At 41.5% G+C, this 20689-nt stretch overlaps 1 protein-coding gene across 3 annotated transcripts in view; it reads left to right on the top strand.

Annotated features, from left to right (window-relative positions):
• The first annotated feature begins 1635 nt into the window (after positions 1-1635).
• ADNP2 (ADNP homeobox 2) overlaps positions 1636-20689 on the top strand; it is a 40886-nt gene continuing 21832 nt past the window's right edge. Inside the window, exons 1-2 of one of the 3 annotated variants that reach the window (XM_047794179.1) lie at positions 1636-1729; positions 14735-14855. In XM_047794179.1, coding sequence (XP_047650135.1) covers positions 14748-14855 — 108 coding nt within the window. In that variant the 5' untranslated portion in view covers positions 1636-1729; positions 14735-14747. Of the gene's footprint in view, positions 1730-4325; positions 4415-10486; positions 10671-14734; positions 14856-20689 lie in introns of those variants that run through there. The other 2 variants (XM_047794178.1, XM_047794177.1) reach the window with 2 other exon arrangements.

Genomic DNA, 20689 nt, shown 5'->3' on the forward strand with positions numbered 1-20689 from the left:
GCCTGGGAACCTCCTTATACTGAGGGTGTGGCCCTAAGAAAAGAAAAAAAAGAAAGATAGAATGAGAAATAGTCTGTCACCTGGCTTTAGGACAAAAATGATGAGAAAGTATCCAGAATAAAACCTGTAACCCTGCAGATCAAACAACTAGCTGCTTCACTCCCCAACCAACCATCTATTGACAAGGACATGATGTGTGTATATACTGTATAACGAGGGACACTAAAATACAGATTGTCCCATCTTGCAAAAGAAAGACCAAGACAAAGTCTCGATTCAGATCACCGAAGGTGCTCCAAGGAAGGGAACCTCACCCTTAAATACTCAAGGTGAATTAGCTCATTAACATCACTCCATGTGATGTTCGACCTAAGCAGTTCCTGGTCCATACGAGTGTGTCTCTTCCCACATTAAATTCTGTTACTTTTCAGTAAACACAACACAACAGGTGGGAAGTATTGCAAATAACCCCCAGGTTTTCCAGATCTTTCAGTCCTTTAAAGTCCTATGAAAGCAGGGATTGAGTTTCTTTTCTGCTCATCACTGTCTACTTGGCATGTAGTAGATACACACAAATAAATGTAGAACAAAAGTGAAAAAGGCAAGATCATATGTAAGCTGTTCACAAAGAATATCATCTCCCCTTTCTATAGAAATGTCAGTGGTTTTGGATTAACCTCAGCAATGTATTTATTATAGATGAGCATGTGTACAGCTGTGTCCTTGTGTGTAGACCAAGCAAGGTTGCCAGATACAGCTGTAGAAGGTGCGTAGGAGACATGGAAATCCAGCCTACTCTGCTTGTTGAGGTTTGCACCCTGATGTGGGTCTGCCTAGAGGAAGGGACACTTTCTTTTTTAACATTTAAGCCACTTTTATCTGGAAGCTGGGGTCCTCAGGGCAGTGCACACCCAAAGGGCTTCCTCTGCGGGCTGGCATGTCAGGCTCTGGGGCCAGTTTAAGATTTTTCCCCATTCTCTGGTCACCCAGATTTCTCTCTTTATGATGGACAATTATTTACAAAAGCTGATGCTAATTATAAGAGAAATTGGATGAGAGAATAGGAAGAATCCAGCAAGGCATCTTTAGACACAGCTGAACAACTAAAATCAAAGCATCTGTACTCATATTGACACCAAGTAGGTTGAGAAGAAGCAGAACATACAGTGATGTGACATGACTAACATATAAATCCTCAGGTCTAACTTCTGATTTTGAATGATTTGATGACTAAGTCCCACTGGGTCACATTGTGCATTCCTTTTATCATGGGGAGGAGGAGTCCTTTCAACATCAAAGCTGTTGATTGTAGTTTTAAACTTCATTTGTTACATATCCATGTCTATTGTGTTTAGGGACACAATAGACAAAGTCCTCATTTTCCTTTGCATGCGTCAAAAAGAAAAGATGGATCAAGAGATGAATAGTTGGATAACTGGGTGACAAAGCAAATAGAGCAAAACTGTTAATTGTAAGATGTAGGTGATGGTGCTCGCTCTACATTTATTTCAACTTTTTAGGATGTTCAAAATATTTCATAATAAGATGTTGGGAGAAAACTTAATTCATTCAACATTTAACAAAACTATTATATTTACTAAAGTAATTATTTATATTTATTATAGTGACCTAGGCATCAGGGATACAGTGATGATCAGAAGACATGGTCCCTGTTGGTACAGCATCCTCGAGAGACAGACAAATTAGCAGATGATGATAAAACAGCATGGTGAGTTCTGGGAATATCAAGAAGAACCTCCCATTTTGCCATGTTTATATGTGTGGTGCTGGTGGGCAAGGGGATCTTCCTGGAAGAGAAGCCAGCAGAACTCAACCATAAATGGCAATGGGGTAGAAATCAGTTCAGGTAGTGGAGAGGGAAGGAATTTCATGAACATTGCATAGTGTTTGCAGGAGCAGGAGATGGGCTGGGATGGGCCAGCTCTGGAGAGTTTATGTTCCATGCTGTTCTCCTGTTGGGAGGGGTTGGAATGCCCGAAAGTAAGGTTAATGACACAGTCAGATTTGCTTTTAGCTATATCTCTAAGATGGCAGACTGGAGAGCATCCCTGAGAGGCCAAAGCTGGAGGTCAGGTGGGTGCCTGTGCCTGTATTCCCATCAGGAGATGCACATGTAGTAGGAGGGTTACAGGTGAGGGAACAGATTTGAGGAGCATTAGGATGTACAATTAGAGGACTGGAGGCTGGAAAAATAAAGGATAGAAGAGCATACTCTTTACTGTTAGAAGGGCTGTTGACAAGGGGATGATGGGCTCAGCCTGTGGGGCACCTGAGTGGAGCTGCCAGTTGGCAACCAGAAAACTAAAACTGGAAACTTAGGAAAGAGGTGGATACACTGATTTGGAATTGAAATGATGAAGTTTGAAGCTGTAGTTGAGATTAACAAGAAAGAGTATGCAGAGTAATAAACACAGGCATGGGGTTTCCAATAACTGGAACAGTGCCTGGCATATAGGATGTGGTGATAAATAAGAACGGAAGTGGGTAGAATTCTGGGACAAACATTCAAGGACGGGCTGAGAAAGGGAAACTGGTAAAGGTTAAGGACAAATCAGAGAAGGTGAAGAAGATTAAAGGTTATTTTGGAGGGAAGGGCTTCAGGAAAGGGAAGAGGTTACAAATAAAAGATGAGGACTAAAATCTGTTCTTGGGTTTAATTGTTAGGAGGAAACTCACAATGGTGAGAAGTGGAGATAAGTGATGCCATGCTTATCACAGTGGTGATAAGTGGAGCTAAGCGCTTCTGTCTGGATCAAGGGGGAATGGAAGGCTTTAACTTTTCATCATACTCATGATTTCTTGAAGAAAGTTATATAGGGACATCATACTCATTTACTGCTGATTTATTATCAAATTAAGTCATAATTCATAAATAATTATAAAGAGCAAACTCTCCTTCAATTGTGACTTATATTCTTGTAGGGAGAAAAGGAAACTGTGATTAAGAAACATCAGCCCAGCATTTAACACAATTTTAAAATTAATTCAGACATTTATTTAGTACCTGTTATGTTTTTAGTCACTGGGCTAAACTGAGCAGAAGTTACCAAGAGAAAGAGAGAAGCTAAAATTATGGGAATGGGGTGACTTGACAATGAGGTGTGGTGCAGGGCAAACAAGGCCTAAGGTTGAAGGGACTGGCTGGTGAGCACGAGTGGAATGCATCCTCTGATCAGGATGGTTGCTGAGGAAAAATGTATGCATGTAGCGCGGGGGAGGTCTAGGGAGATCAGGACTGATGGTCTTGGTGTGAAGGAGGAGACATGGTCTTCTACTGAAGAGGAAGCTGATGAGGAGCAGGTATTGCCCTGGCAGCTTCAATGAAGTGAGAAAGATCTGGAATGGTCATTGTGGAGTGGAAATAGAACAGGTACCTGATAAATTAAAGTTGTTCGCACAGCATGAGGCCTCTAATTAAAGGGCAAGCTCCCTGAGGCCGATGTGGTCCTTCTCTTCCCTCCTGGACACTTGACTCAAAGGATGAAGACCCAAAGCCATTTTGAAAGCTCTCAGTCATTTTGAGAAATACGTTATTGCTTCACAATTTTTAAGAAATCTGGGGACAAGTGATGAACTTTTATGCCATTTAAGAGTTTTTGCAAATGTATGTACACAACACGAAGCTCTAACTAAAAATCAGAATTCTCAAAAAGGGTGTGACATTAATTTTCTTAGAAAATATTCATTAAGTCAGGAGACCCTATCCAGTCAAATCACCAAGATGTGTCCATCAAGAGCATACTTGTCAAAGTTCTGATAGAAGTTCTATCCTCCAATGGCAGGGCAGAATTCTCCTCATAGCTGGTTTCCCATTGGTTCTGAGATGTGGGCGGGGTCACCTATTCCTGGGGCTGCCAATAGCTCCACCCCATCACATGCAAATGAAGTAAAGGCTCTGGTGAAACCACGTGATTGGTCATGTGGTGAAGAACGACCCACTAGCTCCACCCCTTCTAATGACGTCACTACCCACTCACTCTCACGAGAGTTTGTACAGTTGCTGGTGAGAGGCTGACAGGCCAGTCCACTGTGGCAGGAGGGGGTCAAGGGAAGGTGCTCCAGTACGGACCCCCATTCCCACTGCTGGGCCTCCAGTTCAGCTTAAGGCAGTGGCCCCTAGGGGCCTGTGGGGCAGTGCTCAGGGGGGGTCCATGCACTCTCCCCCCATTGGCTGGCTGCACTGGTATGCAAATGAGGGCACGCGTCACTTCCGGAGGCCAATCGAGCGCCATTTTCTCTTTCTGGCGGAGCTGGGAGGAGGGGACGGGGTCGCGCGGGGTGGGCGCGCGCCGAGCGGGGGTCCCGCCGCGCGGGGCGGAGGAGGACGGGCGCGGGGCCCCGGCGGGCGCTGCGAAAGCTGCGGGGGACGTGGCGGCGCTGCGGGCGCCTAGCGGTAGGTAACCCCGGCCTGACCGCGGCGACGCCCCCGGCCCTGCCCGCGAAGTCCGGGCGGCGGCCCCGCCCCACCCCACCCCGCCCACACCCAGCGGCTCGCGGCCTGTGGCCAGCGGCCCGCGGCAGCCGCACGAATCCTGCGACGTTCTCCCAGCGCGGGGTTCGCGGCCAGAAGGGCGCCGGTCGTCCCTCCTCGTCACGTGGGGGCTGGGGGTGGGGTGGGGGCGGGGATGGGGTTCGGGGGCGGGGCAGGGGACCGGACGGGGTTAGAGGGGGCTGGGGGGCGGGGCACCGTCAGAGGAGGGGGCTGTTGTGCAGGGGGATGGGGATGGAGCTGCCCGCAGCGACTGCGAACGCGGGCAGTGTAGGTGCGCGCATGCCGAGCCCGCCCTGTGGCGGATTTTTCTCGGGAGGAGAGGACATCTATTGCAAACCCCAGTTCCTACACTTTTGAGCTTCCCAGGCGAATATTGATGACATGCAGATGTTGACATTACATTTTAACTTTTCATTTGCTGTCGCTTACTGCGTTGACGTAGTCTGTGTCGTGTTAGTAGCAGAATTTCAACATTTGATTTTAGAATGTCAAAAATTGTAACCACAGGTTCAGATAGTGCACAGTTACAGAATGATAACCGTAGAAAGTATTTTCTTCGAATTTGAATGGGAGGCTAGCCTGAATGCTCTTAGAACTCTTTGTAATTGAATAGAGTGGGTAATCGCAGCCTTTTTAGACCCGAGAGGGATCCGTGTGGAGCGGAGTTTGGATGCAGATTGACAAGTGCTGGAAGGCGCAGGCGGCACCACAGGCAGGTGCTGCCGAGTAAGTAGGGCTTAGGGGGTCGGGCTTGGGACATTTTGGGGAGAGAGGATTTTAGAAAGTGCTTGTTCATCTTTGGTTGCAAGTCAAGTAATTATGTGTAATTAGAGTTATTACTGGAGAGTGTGCAGTATTATGAAGGAACTTGATATTTTGGTTGGAGTTGGGACTTGGTTGAGCCACTGGCCTTTAGGTGTCTCTCTGTAGAAAGGTACTAGTCTGGACAATGGACAGGAGTGGAGAGGAGACTCGTTCAGTGGTAAGGATGTGAGATCTGGATTTAGGGTTAGGAATTGATAATTGGTTATAGGAGATGAAGGTGGAGTTGTGGCAAAGTTTTTAGTTGAAGAGATCCTGGAGCACCTTTTTAATTTGTACCCAGGTTTGTAATATACTGTTGATAAATTTATGCTTGTAGTCACTTTGAGGGACATGCTCCAGCATTTCTCGGTGGCTCTACTCTGTCACACACTTGTTAGCAGTGTGTCTCACACCTGTTAGGGTAGTGTGTCACACCTATTAGTATGTTACAAGTAAGAAGATTGGAAAGTTCTGACTTATTGAAGGCCTCAGGTCTGGGAAGGGATCTTCTTGTGTTTGAACCCAGACCTTTGGATTGTGCTTTTGTATATTATATAAATATTATGTTTTTTAAGTTGCTTAAAAAAACCAAAAAAATCCTGTATTCTAATAGTTGGGACATTTCATATAGATTTTTGGAGTTAGATGATAGCAAACTTACAGTCTAATGTTCTAAGTGCTTTTCTTGTATTATTAAACCATTGAATTTCAGAACTACTTCACAGAGTAGGTTGTGCTCTCCCTGTTTCGCAGGAAGGACCTGAGACCCAGGAATTTAGTAACTTCCAGAGATCACACAGCCAGTAAACTGTGGAGCTGGTTTGAACCCAGGCAGTGCAGCTCCAGAATTCTTGCTCCTAAGATCATTGTGCTGAGTTGCTTCTCTTGCGGGAACTCGGCCTCTGCCTCTGTTCACTTGTGCTGAATAGAAATGGGGAGAGAGCTTTGGGCCAAGGAGAAAAAATAGCTTTATTACTTTGCTAGGCAAAGTAGGGTCACAGCAGGCTAATGCCTCAAAGACTCTGTCCCCTTAGGAAAATTTGGGAGGTAGTTTTATAGTTTTGGGAATGAAAAATAGGGCCACAGATCAGGATCAAGGTAGAGGCAAGCTTGAATTGTTCTCAAAGCTGGTGTTCAGTGGTCTGGTGGTCTTCTTTCCCGAATAAAGAATGCTTCATTAACATCTTCCATTTTGGGGAGAGGTTTAGTTCTGCAGAAGAACTCAAAAATACTGTTATCTATATTCCCTGAGGAGGGACCAGGACCCTGCCCCAAAGCTACACTATTGTTTTTTGACTGCTCCTCTGTGGTCTCTGCATCCCCGCCCTTCCCTGATTAGCAACTGTTTGAACCTGCCCTTTGAACTCAGGGAAAATCTTGGAGGCTGAAGGTTATTCTTTAAAAACAAGAAATGGGGGACATAGAAAGGCTTGTATGTCCAGGAGCCCCACAGGGCCCTGCTTGGTTTCACCTCTAAAGTGAAATCTTTTTAGAACTTAGATTTCACAGGAACTCGAAAGAAAGTACTGTTGCTTAAAATGTGTTATTTAAATATTATTACCTGAATGACTTTCTTTTTGTGGTGTATTTTTTCCAAAATGGGATATTCTTAAATGATCAAGATACTAAAAAGAAAAAAAAAAAAAAAGCCCTTTAAGTACTCCTTTGGGAAATAATACTTTCCTTAGGCACATCAGTGGAACTTTTGGTAATTCCATGTCTCCTACATACTGTGAAATTAAAGGTAATTTACTGTGAACTGAGGTTGATAGATTAGTGTGGCTGCATTAGTCAGCTGTTTTCTAATGGTGAAAATACAGATTTAACTAAGAATAGAGGAGTTCCCCTTGAGGCTCAGCGGTAATAAACACAACTAGTATCCATGAGGATGAGAGTTTGATTCCTGACCCCTCTCAGTGGGTTAAGGATCTGGCATTGCTGTGAGCTGCCGTGTAGGGTGCAGATGAGGCTCAGATCTGGCCTTGTTGTGGCTGTGGTGTAGGCCACCAGCTTCAGCTCCAATTCGACCCCTAGCCTGGGAACTTCCATATGCCATGGGTGTGGCCCTAAACAAACACAACAATACGTAAGAACATATAAAGTACAGCATCAATAGAGGATCTATAAATTTGGAAATATTGAACAGCTTCTTTCCTACTTAAAGTACTGGGTCTTTTGTATGGAATCTTAGAATGGAAAAATTATGGTGAAAGTCAGCTTCTTTTCCCCAAAGTGATTAGCAACAGTAGACTGAGGATCTTGGAGGAATTGATTTAATGTAATGAAACTTGTGAGATTTACCTATGTTTTATTTCTTTTTTTTTTTTTGTCTTTTGTCTTTTTACCTGTGGCATATGGAGGTTCCCAGGCTAGGGATCGAATCGGAGGTACAGCCCCCGGCTTATACCAGTGCCACAGCAGCGCAGGATCTGAGCCACGTATTCCACCTACACCACAGCTCACAGCAGCGCCGGATCCTTAACCTACTGAGCAAGGCCAGGGATCGAACCTGAAACCTCATGGTTCCTAATCGGATTCCTTTCTGCTGAGCCAAAATGGGAACTCCCTACCTATGTTTTATTTCTTCTCTTTTCTTTTGTTTTCTTTTTTGTTTTTTAGGGCTGCACTTGTGGCACATGGAGGTTCCCAGGCTAGGGGTCTAATCAGAGCTACAGCTGCCAGCATACACCACAGCCACAGCAATGCCAGATCTGAGCCACATCTGTGACTTACACCACAGCTCACGGCAACCCACTGAGCGAGGCCAGGGATCGAACCCGAAACCTCATGGTTCCTAGTTGGATTTGTTTCCGCTGTGCCACGACGGGAACTCCAATTACCTGTGTTATATTTCTCGTTGTCTTTACTTGCTTTCCTTAAAACAGCACACTGCTAATAAGGGGACAATTTTTTTAGGAAATAACAATGGATATGTGTACTTATTTTTTTGAGGGGGAACCACAATAACAATGGTGAGGGAATGGGGACACTGGCTTTTGAGAATAAAAAGCTCTATTCTCTAATTTCAAGAAAGACAGACTTCTTGGCCCTTGAACAAGTAACTGGAGAGCCCTTTAAAACTTGCCCAGTCTTTTGAGTTTTTTCCTCCTGAAAGTCAGCCAGTCTGTAGCAGCCTTGGGACCAGCTTGTGAAAACCAGCCAATCCCTACACTGCTTCCGAGAGCCTACCAGTCCCTGTACTCCTTGATCTCAAAACTCTGATAAGATCAGCACTTGCTATGCAAGTCCAGATTTCTTCCCAAGCAATGAGTTTAGCTTCTTTGTTTTAGATATATGTGGATAATGGTCTTAATCTTGGACAGTCCTATTTATCAGCCAACTTTTGGGAAAGAAGAATCCCAAAGGGCAGAGAGGATAGTGGAACTATACAGGGGAAATGATAACCAAGTCTGATAGAGTGAGTGGAAAGCATCAGATTTTTGGTGAGTCTTGTTCTGGCCAAAGAAGCCAATCTGGACTGAAAGTGACCTTGTGCCAAAGTTTTAGTGATGCCATGAGGTTTTTTACAGCTTCTCTTTGAAATTACGCTTTAAAGGCCAGAACCCAATTCAATGCCTTTTTTTTTTTTTCTTTTTGCCACTTCTTGGGCCACTTCCTGTGGCGTATGGAGGTTCCCAGGCTAGGGGTCCAATCGGAGCTGTGGCCGCCGGCCTACGCCAGAGCCACAGCAATTCGGGATCCGAGCCGCGTCTGCAACCTACACCACAGCTCATGCAATGCTGGATCCTTAACCCACTGAGTAAGGCCAGGGATGGAACCTGCAACCTCATGGTTCCTAGTCAGATTTGTTAACCACTGAGCCACGATGGGAACTCCTCAGTGCTTTTTTAAAACATATTTTTTTTTTTTTGCTTTTTAGGGCTACTCCTGTGGCATTTGGCAGTTCCTGGGCTAGGTATTGAATCAGAGCCGCATCTGTGCCCTATACCACAGCTACTGGCAATGCCAGATCAATGGGGCCAGGGATTGAATCTCCATCCTCAGGGATACTAGTCTGGTTCATTACATGCTGAGCCACAATGAGAACAACTCAATGCATTTTATTGTTGGTAATTTTAGTATTTTTTACTTTATTTCCTGTGATTTTTGTATCTCCCTGTGAAATGATCCTTCAAACTGATCTACTGAGCCTGAGATATATTTTTCATGTAGATAACTTGTCTGAAAAATGTACCCATTCCAAATCACCTTCTCAAATACTTCATGTTTTCTTATTACCCACCAAAAATTCCTCCTGCTGTTAACCCTCCTTACCCCCCCCACCAGCCCTGACTTCCCATTTTATTCCAGTCCACTTTTTTTTTTTGAATGGCCACACCTGCAGCATATGAAAGTTCCCTGGCCAGGGATTGAATCCAAGCTACAGCTGCAACCTAGGCCACAACTGTGGCAATGCTGAATCTTTAACCCACTGCGCTAGGCTGGGGATTGAACCTGTACCATCACAGAGACAATGCCGATCCTTAACTTGCTGTGCACAGCAGTAACTCCACCACCTTTTTGTTTTACTTAGCTTTTGCCAAATATATTCGGACTGTCATCCATTACCTCAGTCATTTTTTAATGTTAATCTATTCACTTGGAATGTCTTGGACTCTAACTCTCCAGCCCTCCATGGAGCCATTCTATTTTGAACTTCTGTGATAGGCCCAGATATGCAAAGAAAGCATGATTCTTGCCCTGAAGAAGTTCAGTCCAGTAGGGAAAACAGGTGTGTAAGTAATTATAACATAGTGAGGAGAGTGCAATGAAATAAATATAAAGTGACCACTCGGGCAATTCCTAGGAGGGGCATCAAGATTATCCTCAAGGAAGGAAGGGTTACAAGAAGGTTTAGAAGTAGAATTTCTGACTCATAGAAATTATTATTTAAAATCTTGGCGGAGGAGTTCCCGTTGTGACGCAGTGGAAATGAATCTGACTAGGAACCATGAGGGTTTGATCTCTGCTTCCCTCAGTGGGTTAAGGATCCAGCATGGCTTCGAACTGAGGTGTAGGTCGCAGACGAGGCTCAGATTTCGAGTTGCCATGGCTGTGGCTTAAGTCAGCTGCTGTAGCTGTGATTAGACCCCTAGTCTGGGAACCTCCATATGCTGCGGGTGTGGCCCTAAAAAGCAAAATAAATAAATCAGTGAATCTTGGGAGATACTGCCAGTTATTCTCTAAACATGTAGAAATTACAGGGTTTTTTTGCTTATCTTCATTATCAGTTGATATTACCAATCTTTAAAAGTTACTGTTTTGATCATAAAAAAAATTGCTTTTCAGGAGTTCCCCTTGTGGCTCAGCAGAAATTCATGGAGGACGCAAGTTTGATTCCTGGCCTGGCTCAGTGAGTAAAGGGTCCAGCGTTGCCGTGAACTGTGGTGTAGGTCGCAGATGCGGCTCGGATCTGGCGTTGCTGTGGCTGTGGCATAGGCCAGTGGCTACATCTCCCATTCAACCCCTAGCTGGAAACCTCCATATGTTATGCGTGCAGTCCTAAAAAGACCAAAAAAATTGACTTTTATTATCTTACCTGGTGTTTCTTTAACTCGAATTTAACTGATTTTGTTTTTAGCTTTTAGAGCTTGCACATTAAAAAACTTTTTGGGGAGTTTCCGTTGTGGCTCAGCAAGTTAAGAACATAGTATCTGTGAGGATGTAGGTTTGATCCCTGGCCTCACTCAGTGTGTTGAGGATCCAGCATTGCTACAAGCTGCAGCGTAGGTTGCAGATGAGGCTTGGATCTGGTGTTGCTGTGTCTGTGGTGTGCTGTGTCTGTGGTGTAGGCCAGCGGCTGAATCTGGATTCGACTCCTAGTCCTGGAACTTCTGGAAAAAAAACCTCTTATGAAATAGTTGCAGATTTATAGAAGTTGCAAGTATAGTACAAAGAACTTTTTCCTCTGAATCATTTAAAAGTAAGTTGCCAAAAAAGATACCATTACCCCAAATATCATCTGTTTACTACTGTAGGAACTTTCTATTCAGAACACAACCATCAAAATCAGGAAATCCATATATTATTACTGTCTAATCCTCAGACCCCATTGAAGTTTTGCCATTTGTTCCAATAACATCATTTATAGTAAAAATCTTGTTAAAGTTGCATATTGTATTTAGTTATCTTTAATCTTTTTCAATCTGGAACAGTTCCGTAGTTTTTCTTTTCATGACCTTTTTTAAAGTGTGTAATACATTGATTTTTAGTAAACTTACAGAGTTATATAGGCATTAACACAAGCTGACATTAGAGCATTTGGCTATTGTGAATAGTGCTCCTTTGATCATCTGGACACTCCCCCTGAATGTGTCCATGTACATTTACTACCTGTTTCCACTCCCAGCCGATGGCTCACTTACCTTCTATCTCTAGCTTTGTCTTTTCTGAATGTAAATGGAATCAGACCACATGAGAACTTTTGCACCTGGCTTCTTTCATGCAGCATCATGTTTTTCAGACTCATTTCTGTTGTAGCATGCATCGGTACTTAGTTACTTTTTATTGCCAGATAATATTTTGTAGTGTGGATATGCCATCTTTTTTTAATCCATTCATCATTTTATGGACATTTGGATTATTTCCACATTTTGGCCATTAGGTATGAGTAGTGCTCCTTTGTATCATCTGGACACTTTTGAATATTGTACTTTAGTTATTTTGTACATTGTGTCTTAATTGAATTTGCCTGCCAGACTTTTGTGAATTACTCTTTTCTCCTTGGTTATTAATGAGTATTTTGTGGGGAGGTGCTTGGAAACCATTCAGATTATCTAATTTCTCACTAAACGCTCAATTATTTATATCACCATGAATTTAAGTTTCTATTCTAGTGGGCTATATTTTGTTACTATTTATGAATACCAAACCACCCCAAAACTGTAGGATAAAATATTCTATTAAAAAAGCTCTAATTTTGGGTCAGGAGTTGAGGTGAGAGCTGGGGAGATGGCTCATTTATGTTCTACCATTTCTGGAGTTTCATCTGGGTTTTCCCAGGCTCTAGAGCATCTTCACTTTCATTTCTTGGTGGTTGATGTGGAACACTTTTACATAGTTGAGCTTCTCACAGTATGTTATCTGGATCCAAGAGTAGTGGTACCAGAGGACAGGAAAAATGTATGGTATTGTTATGGTCTAGCCTGGAATTCACATGGCATTACTTCTCCCATACTTTATTGGTTTAGGTAACCACAAAGTTCTGTTCAGATTCAAAGGGTGGGAGCATGGATACTCCTATTTTTTGAAAGGAGTAAAGGACATGTTTTAAGGAGAGCATGTGGGCTGGGAGTAGAAATTCAGTGCCACAGGTTATAATCTGTTACTGTCATTGTTTGATGCCCACATGTCCCGTATTTGGCTTGTGGGAACTTCCTCAAGCTGACTTCTTTTGAGTCCTTTTGACGTGTCTCATCATTTTTTGAACAACTTCCTTGCTTTTTGGCATAAGACATTCTAGGCCCATCTTGTCTTTTCCATGCTCCAGCCCTAGAATCAGCCATTTTTAAGGAGCCCTAGTTCCTTTTAATAGAAAATGGTATTTAGAAAGTAAGATTTGGGTCTGAAGATTGCTCACTGCTCAAAGGGTGTATAACTGCTACCAGGCTTTTGCAATGGACAGAGCTATATGATATATACACACACATTAACAAATACACACACTATTTTATATCTATGTATATATTAAAAATAATAAGGTCACAGCTGTATCTCCTGTCTGATCAAGTACCACAGGATTCATTTTAACCTTATGCCTTTTCAGCTATTTTAAAAATAGCTTTATTGAGATGTAATTTACATATCATGCATTTCACCCATTTAAAGTGTATAGTTCGGAGGCTTTTAGTATATTCACAGTTGTGCGTATATCACCACAGTCAATTTTAGAATATTTTCATTATTCCAGAAAGAAATGCTCTTCCAGTTAGCCATCACCTTCCAGTCCTCTTCAGCCCTAAGCAACCAGTATTCTACTTTCTTTCTATGTGTGTCTGTTCCTGACACTTCATATAAATTGAATCATATAATATGTGATCCTTTTTCTGACTTCTTTCACTTCGAATAATGTTCCCCAAGGGTCGTCACATTGTAATATGCATTGGTGTTTCATGCCATGTATTTAATTTTTTTAATGGCCAACTAATATTCCATGGTATGGGTATACCACACTGTATCTATCAGTTGATGGACATTTGGGTTGTTTCTACTTTTTGTCTATTATGAGTACTGCTGCTATGAACATACTTGTATAGGGTTTTGTTTGGATGCATGTTTTAATTTCTCTTGGGTGGTATTGCTGGTTCATATGGTGCATATATGTTGAATCCTTTTGAGAACCTGCCAAACTTTTCCAAACCGGCTGTATCATTTTACATTACCACCAGCAATGTATTGGAGATTCAGTTTTTCAATATCCTTGCCAGCACTTCCTTCTTTTCTTTTCTTTCCTCAGCCACCCCTGTAGGTGTGAAGTGTAGTATCTTATGGTGGTTTTGACTTGCATTTCCCCATAGCTAATGTTTAGCATCTGTGTGCTTAATAGCCATGTATATATTGTCTTTGGAGAAATATCCAAATTCTTTGTCCATTTTTAAGGGTTTTTTTTGTCTTTTAAGTATTGAGTTATGAGAGTTCCTTTCATGTTTTGTATAAGTTCCTTCAAATTTCAGAAATAAGATTTGTGCATATTTTCTCCCTGTGGATTCTCTTTTCACTTTTTTGGTGGTTTGCTTTGAAGCACATAGATTTTAAATTTTGATAAAGTCGAACTTATCTTTCTTTTCTTTTCTTTTTTTTTTTTTGTCTTTTTAGGGCTACACCCGCGGCATATGGAGGTTCCCAGGCTAGGGGTTGAATCAGAACTGTAGCCACAGGCCTGTACCATGGCCACGGGAATGCCAGATCCAAGTTGAATCTGTGAACTACATCACAGCTCATGGCAACACAGGATCCTTAACCCACTGAGCGAGGCCAGGGATTGAACCTGTGTCCTCATGGATGCTAGTTAGATTTGTTTCTGGTGAGCCACTTGGGGAACTCCTGTTTTTTCTTATGTTGCTTGTGTTTGGTTGTTTTTTTTTTTTTTTTGTGTGTGTGTCATAGCCAAGAATCTATTACTAAATCCAAAGTCATGAAGATTTATGCCTCTTTGTTCTTCTGAGAGCTTTTAAAAACTTGTGCACAGAAATGTATGGTCCATTTTGAGTTAATTTTTGTGTGTGGAAAGAGTCCATCTTCATTCTTTTACATGTGGATAGTGAATTGTCCCAGAATGATTTGTTGAAAATTACTCTGCTTTACCAACCCTATTTAAAAATTACATATTGTATGTATTTATATTTATGTACATACATTCATACACATATATGTGTATATATATGCACTGATTAGAGTTTCATTTTCTTCCCTTTTAAGGAAAATTTCAAAAATGTTTCAAATTCCTGTGGAGAATCTCGACAACATCAGGAAGGTACGAAAAAAGGTGAAAAGCATTCTTGTGGATATTGGACTTGACAGCTGCAAGGAGTTGCTGAAGGTAAGAGGACTCGAAGTACCAGGTAAAGAGAAGACAGTAACATCGGAGATACTGAAGTTGGAGAGATTTAAACTGGGAGTTCTTTTGAAGAATGAGTAAGATGCCTCAAGATGGAAACTGCTGACTTGAAATGAGGCATAAGAGCAGCTTTTGTTTTTCATGTCTTTTTGACTTAAAGTGGGCTACTTTAGGCTGTTGCAGTTTTTGTTGTTGTTGTTGAGTAGTGGGAGGCAAGGCAGGGCTTCATAAGAGAGGCAGGTAGACTGTATGATTATGAATTTTTTTTTTTTTTGTCTTTTAGGGCCATGCCTGTGGCATATGGAAGTTCATACGCTAGGCGTCAAATCAGCAATGTGGGATCTGAGCCAAGTCTGCGACCTATACCATAGCTCATAGCAATGCCGGATCCTTAACCCACTGAGCAAGGCCAGGAATCGAACCTACGTCCTCATAGATACTAGCTGGGTTCATTAACCACTGAGCCACAATGGGAATTCCAGAGCTGTTTCAGTTCTTGTTATTACTTTTTTTTAATGATTTTTATTTTTTCCATCATAGCTGGTTTACAGTTTTCAACTGTCCAGCAAGGTGACCCAGTCACACATACATGTATACATTCTTTTTTTCTCACATTATAATCTCCGTCATAAATGACTAGATCTTGTTCCCAATGCTATACAGCAGGATCTCATTGCTTATCCATTCCAAAGGCAATAGTTTGCATCTATTAACCCCAAATTCCCAGTCCATCCCAATCCCTCCCCCTCCCCCTTGGCAACCATAAGTCTCTTCTCCGTGTCCATGAGTTTCTTTTCTGTGGAAAGGTTCATTTGTGCCGTATATTAGATTCCAGATATAAGTGATACCATATGGTATTTGTCTTTCTCTTTCTGACTCACTTCACTTAGTATGAGAGTCTCTAGTTCCATCCATGTTGCTGCAAATGGCATTATTTTGTTCTTTTTTAATGGCTGAGTAGTATTCCATTGTGTGTGTGTGTATGTACCACATCTTCTTAATCCATTCATCTGTCCATGGACATTTAGGTTGTTTCCGTATCTTGGCTATTGTGAATAGTGCTGCAAAGAACAGGTGGGTGCATATGTCTTTTTCAAGGAACGTTTTGTCCAGATACATGCCCAAGAGTGGGATTGCTGGGTCATAGGGTAGTTCTCTGTATCATTTTCCAAGGTACCTCCATACTGTTTTCCATAGTGGTTGTGCCAGTTTACATTCCCACCAACAGTGCCCGAGGGTTCCCTCTTCTCCACATCGTCTCCAGCATTTGCTATTTGCGGACTTATTGATGATGGTCATTCTGACTGGTGTGAGGTGGTACCTCATTGTAGCTTTGATTTGCATTTCTGTAATAATCAGTGATGTTGAGCATTTTGTCATGTGCTTGTTGGCCATCTGTATATCTTCTTTGGAGAAATGTCTACTCAGGTCTTTTGCCTATTTTTCCACTGGGTTGTTGGCTTTTTTGCTGTTGGGTTGTGTAAGTTGTTTGTCTGTTTTAGAGATTACGCCCTTGTCAGTTGCATTGTTTGAAACTATTTTCTCCCATTCCGTAGGTTGTCTTTTTGCTTTTTTAACGGTTTCCTTTTCTGTGCAAAAGCTTGTCAGTTTGATTAGGTCCCATTGGTTTATTTTCACTTTTATTTCTATTGGCTTGGGAGACTGACCTGAGAAAATATTTGTAAGGTTGTTGTCTTGTCTTACATTTAAGTCTTTAAGCCATTTGGAGTTAATTTTTGTGCATGGTGTGAGGGTGTGTTCCAGTTTCATTGATTTACATGCAGCTGTCCAGGTTTCCCAGCACCATTTGCTGAAAAGACTGTCATTTTCCCTTTTTATGTTCTTGCCTCCTTTGTCAAAGATTAATTGACCATAGGTGTCTGAGTTTATTTCCAAAGCTGTTCCAGTTTTTACAGTTACTTTTAAAAGGGACTTGTTATAGTCATTAGTTGCAAAATATATTTGTGTATTTTTTGTTTTGTTTGGTTGGGTTTTTTGGCTGTGCCTACAACATGTGGAGGTTCCTGGGCCAAGGATCGAACCTGAGCTACAGCAGCTACAACGCTGAATCCTTAATTTATAGGCCACCAAGGAACTCCTGAAATATACACTTGTTTTTGACCTTTGACGGGAATGTGTTGAATTATTTATATTTCATTATCAGAAGACCCTAACTTAATTTTCCAGTATTGTTAGAGTAATCAGCAGATGGGGGTGCATATTTGGCATAATAGGGTTTTTTTTTTCTCTTCTTTTGTTTTTTAGGGCCGCACCTGCGGCATATGGAGGTTCCCAGGCTAGAGGTCAAATCGGAGCTACAGCTGCCAGCCTATAGCACAGCCACAGCAATCTGAGCCCCATCTACAACATACACCACAGCTCAGTGCAATGCTGGATCCTTAACCTACCTAGTGAGGCCAGGGATTGAATCTGCAACCTCATGGTTACTAGTTGGAGCACAATGGGAGCTCCAGGTTTTTGTTTGTTTGTTTGTTTTGTTTTTTCTGAGTTTTTCATTTAATACATGCAGTCTTACAAAGGTTTAAAAATTAAGGTCATAGTCACACTTTATTGGTAAGTTATGTTCTCATGTAGTTTTATCGTTTTTTATAACTTGAGAATAAATGGCTGGCATGTATAGCGAGGAAATACAAATTGGTTTTTCTTTGGTCTTTTAGGGCCATACCTGCATCATATGGAGGTTTCAAAGCTAGGGGTCAAATTGGAGCTGTCGCTGCTGGCCTATGCCACAGCTATAGCAACACAGACTCCGAGGCTCATCTGTGACCTACACCACACTCACAGCAGTGCCAGATCCTTAACCTACTGAATGAGGCCAGGGATCGAAACTGCGTCCTCCTGGATGCTAGTCAGATTCATTTCTGCTGAGACACGATGGTAAAAATTGATAAATAAGGTTTGCAGTGTAGCTTTATAGCCACTTAAAGTACTATGCATATTTAATTCATAATTATTGAAATAGAGACCGTGTCTGCACTGAAGTTTTCAGACTTATATGAAGAATTCAATTCAAAATATTATTGGCCTTGGGAAGAATTCAGCTTCTTAATTTTTAAATCTCAGATTTTGAACCAGATTGACTTTATTTATAAAATGCTGTTCTGATACTGAAAGACTAAATAATCACCGGGATTCTCATTAATGGTCAGAATTGAATTTTTGCTCTGAAGTAAAATTTCTGAAAGATTTCAGATAGTTCTCTGCTCAAACATTACCACCCTTGGAGAGATTGTCCCCTAAAATGTTGCGCCCTCACTTTATTCTCTATCTTATCTGCTGTTTTTCTTCAAAGTGCTGATAATACCTGGTATTTGTTTATTTGTATCCCTCACTTGAACGTATGTAGGCATGGACTACACTGTTTTGTTATCCACTCTACTGCCTGTAAATGCTTAACAAATATGTATTTTTTTTAAGAAATATTTTTAAAATGAATGAATGAAAGTAAAGCCCAAGTGGAGAAATGCTTTTAATAATAGACTGACTGCCTGAAAGTTTATTTGGAAATAAAAGGATGGTGGAGATAGTGAAGTGGAAAACTCTTAGATGCTGTTGCTCAAGAACAGTCTTAAAAGTAAGAGGACTCTCAGTGTTGTAGCTCTGTCTATAAGTCGTATTTTATACTTGAGGAAGAAAGCAGGGTAATTATTTGGAGATATATTTGAGAAGGTAGCTAGTAGACAGAGTCCACTAGTAATATATATGTTTTTGTGAGTTTAATATTTCCAGAGAATATAAAATAACAAGCTAAGAGCACAATATGTATAGACTGAGAAAGTTTTGGATGATAACATATGGGAAGCTTTTGGAGTGGTGCCTGATAGGTGGTGGATGCCAACAGAATGTGCTCTGAAGGTACAGCAGTGCTCTGTAGTAGACACACTGGGAATTGTCTTGAGTTAATTAGTGGGTAAAGAAAGACATGACTCTTATTTTAATCCTGGCTTGTAGCTAATTGTGTGACCTTGGGCAAGTCTTGGGTTACTCTTGGGGCCTCAGTGTCCTCACCCTTAAGGGTTAGTCAGGATACTTACCCCTGTTAGGGGATTGATGGTCTGTCAGGAGCTGAGACAAACCTGAAACAATCATAGTGAGAAACAGGCAGAAAGATCCTTTCTAGCTAGCAAAGCTGGAGTAGCCTTTATGGAAGAGATGAGGTTTGAGTTGTTTTTTGTTTGTTTTTAAAGAGAGGCTAGGATTCTCCAGTGGAATTAGAAAGAGTATTCCAGGAACCTGAAATTTAGAACCACAGTCCAATTGGTTAACCACCATCAATGCAGGCTGAGTGAATTCATTTTTTTTTAATTGTTCTATTTGGAAATAATAATTCAAACTTATAGGAAAGTTACAAGAATAAAAATAGTACAAGGAACACTCATTACTAGATTTACCACTTGTTAACATTTTCTCCCACTTGCTTTAACATTTGCTCACTCTTGTGTGTATAGTATTTTTCTTTGAGCCACTTAAGAATAAGTTGCATGTCTCATGAACATTATTACCTAAATACTCCAAGCGTGTATTTTTTAAGAATAAGATTTGTCTCTTATATTGCCGCAGGATGCTTACGAACTTAGATGAGTTTAACATTGTTATGGGAGTTCCCATTGTGGCTCAATGAGTTAAGGACCTGATATCTGTGTGAGGATTCAGATTCTATCCTTGGCCTTGCTCAGTGGGTTAAGGATCTGGCATTGTCTCAACCAGTGGCGTAGGTCACAGATGCAGGTCAGATCTGATGTTGACGTGGCTGTGGTGGGGGCCTAAGTCCCTGGTCTAGGTATTTCCATATGCCATAGGCGTGGCTGTAAAAAGGAAAAAAACAAAACAAAAACATACTGATGTGACATTTTTGTGTAGTCATTTTTAGCATTTTTTGCCCTGTCAGTGGTGGACCCAGTCTAGGACCGGGTATTGCATTTGGTTGTCACGTCTCTTTAGTGACGTAGTTTTTAAACAGAATTCTGTTTCAAAATTAGTTATATTTTTAGATAAAATGTTAGTAACAACTAAACTTTTTCTACTTTGTTTTTGACAAGGGGTAGAACTGATCATTCCTCACTAGCTTCCTTAGTCAGCCTAAGATTGTGTTCACTCATCTAAATTTGTTCAAGACAGTTTACTTTTTCTTTCTAAGACTGTATGTCACAGATAATGTACATATTTCACAAGGGAAAACTAGGAGATTTGAATGGCATACAGCTCTTAAGTTAGATTAACTATTGGGTTAATTTTATTAATTCTTTGGGGGGAGTTTTGTTTTTATTTGTAGTTGGTCCTATATTTTGTAAAATTTTTGAAAATTCAAGCAGTGTTAAAGTGCATTATAGGAAAAATTAGAAAGTATACACAGAAACATAAAGAAGAAAATAATTTGTGTGTACACGGTTACCCCAGGATCTCCATCGTAAACATTGTTACATCTTTCTGGGTTTTTAGAAACAGAACATGATCTCTGTAAGATACCATAGTAGGAGTTCCCGTCGTGGCGCAGTGGTTGACGAATCCGACTAGGAACCATGCGGTTGCAGGTTCGGTCCCTGCCCTTGCTCAATGGGTTAAAGATCCGGCGTTGCCGTGAGCTGTGGTGTAGGTTGCAGATGCGGCTCGGATCCAGCGTTGCTGTGGCTCTGGCGTAGGCTGGCGGCTGCAGCTCCGATTGGACCCCTAGCCTGGGAATCTCCATATGCCGAGGGAGCGGCCCAAAGAAATAGCAAAAAAAAAAAAAAAAAGATACCATAGTAGCTTTGTTATGTCTTTTCCCTGAATCTTATATTAAGAATTTTTTTCCATGT

Source organism: Phacochoerus africanus, chromosome 8 (assembly GCF_016906955.1).
Source record: "Phacochoerus africanus isolate WHEZ1 chromosome 8, ROS_Pafr_v1, whole genome shotgun sequence".
Lineage (NCBI taxonomy): Eukaryota > Metazoa > Chordata > Mammalia > Artiodactyla > Suidae > Phacochoerus > Phacochoerus africanus.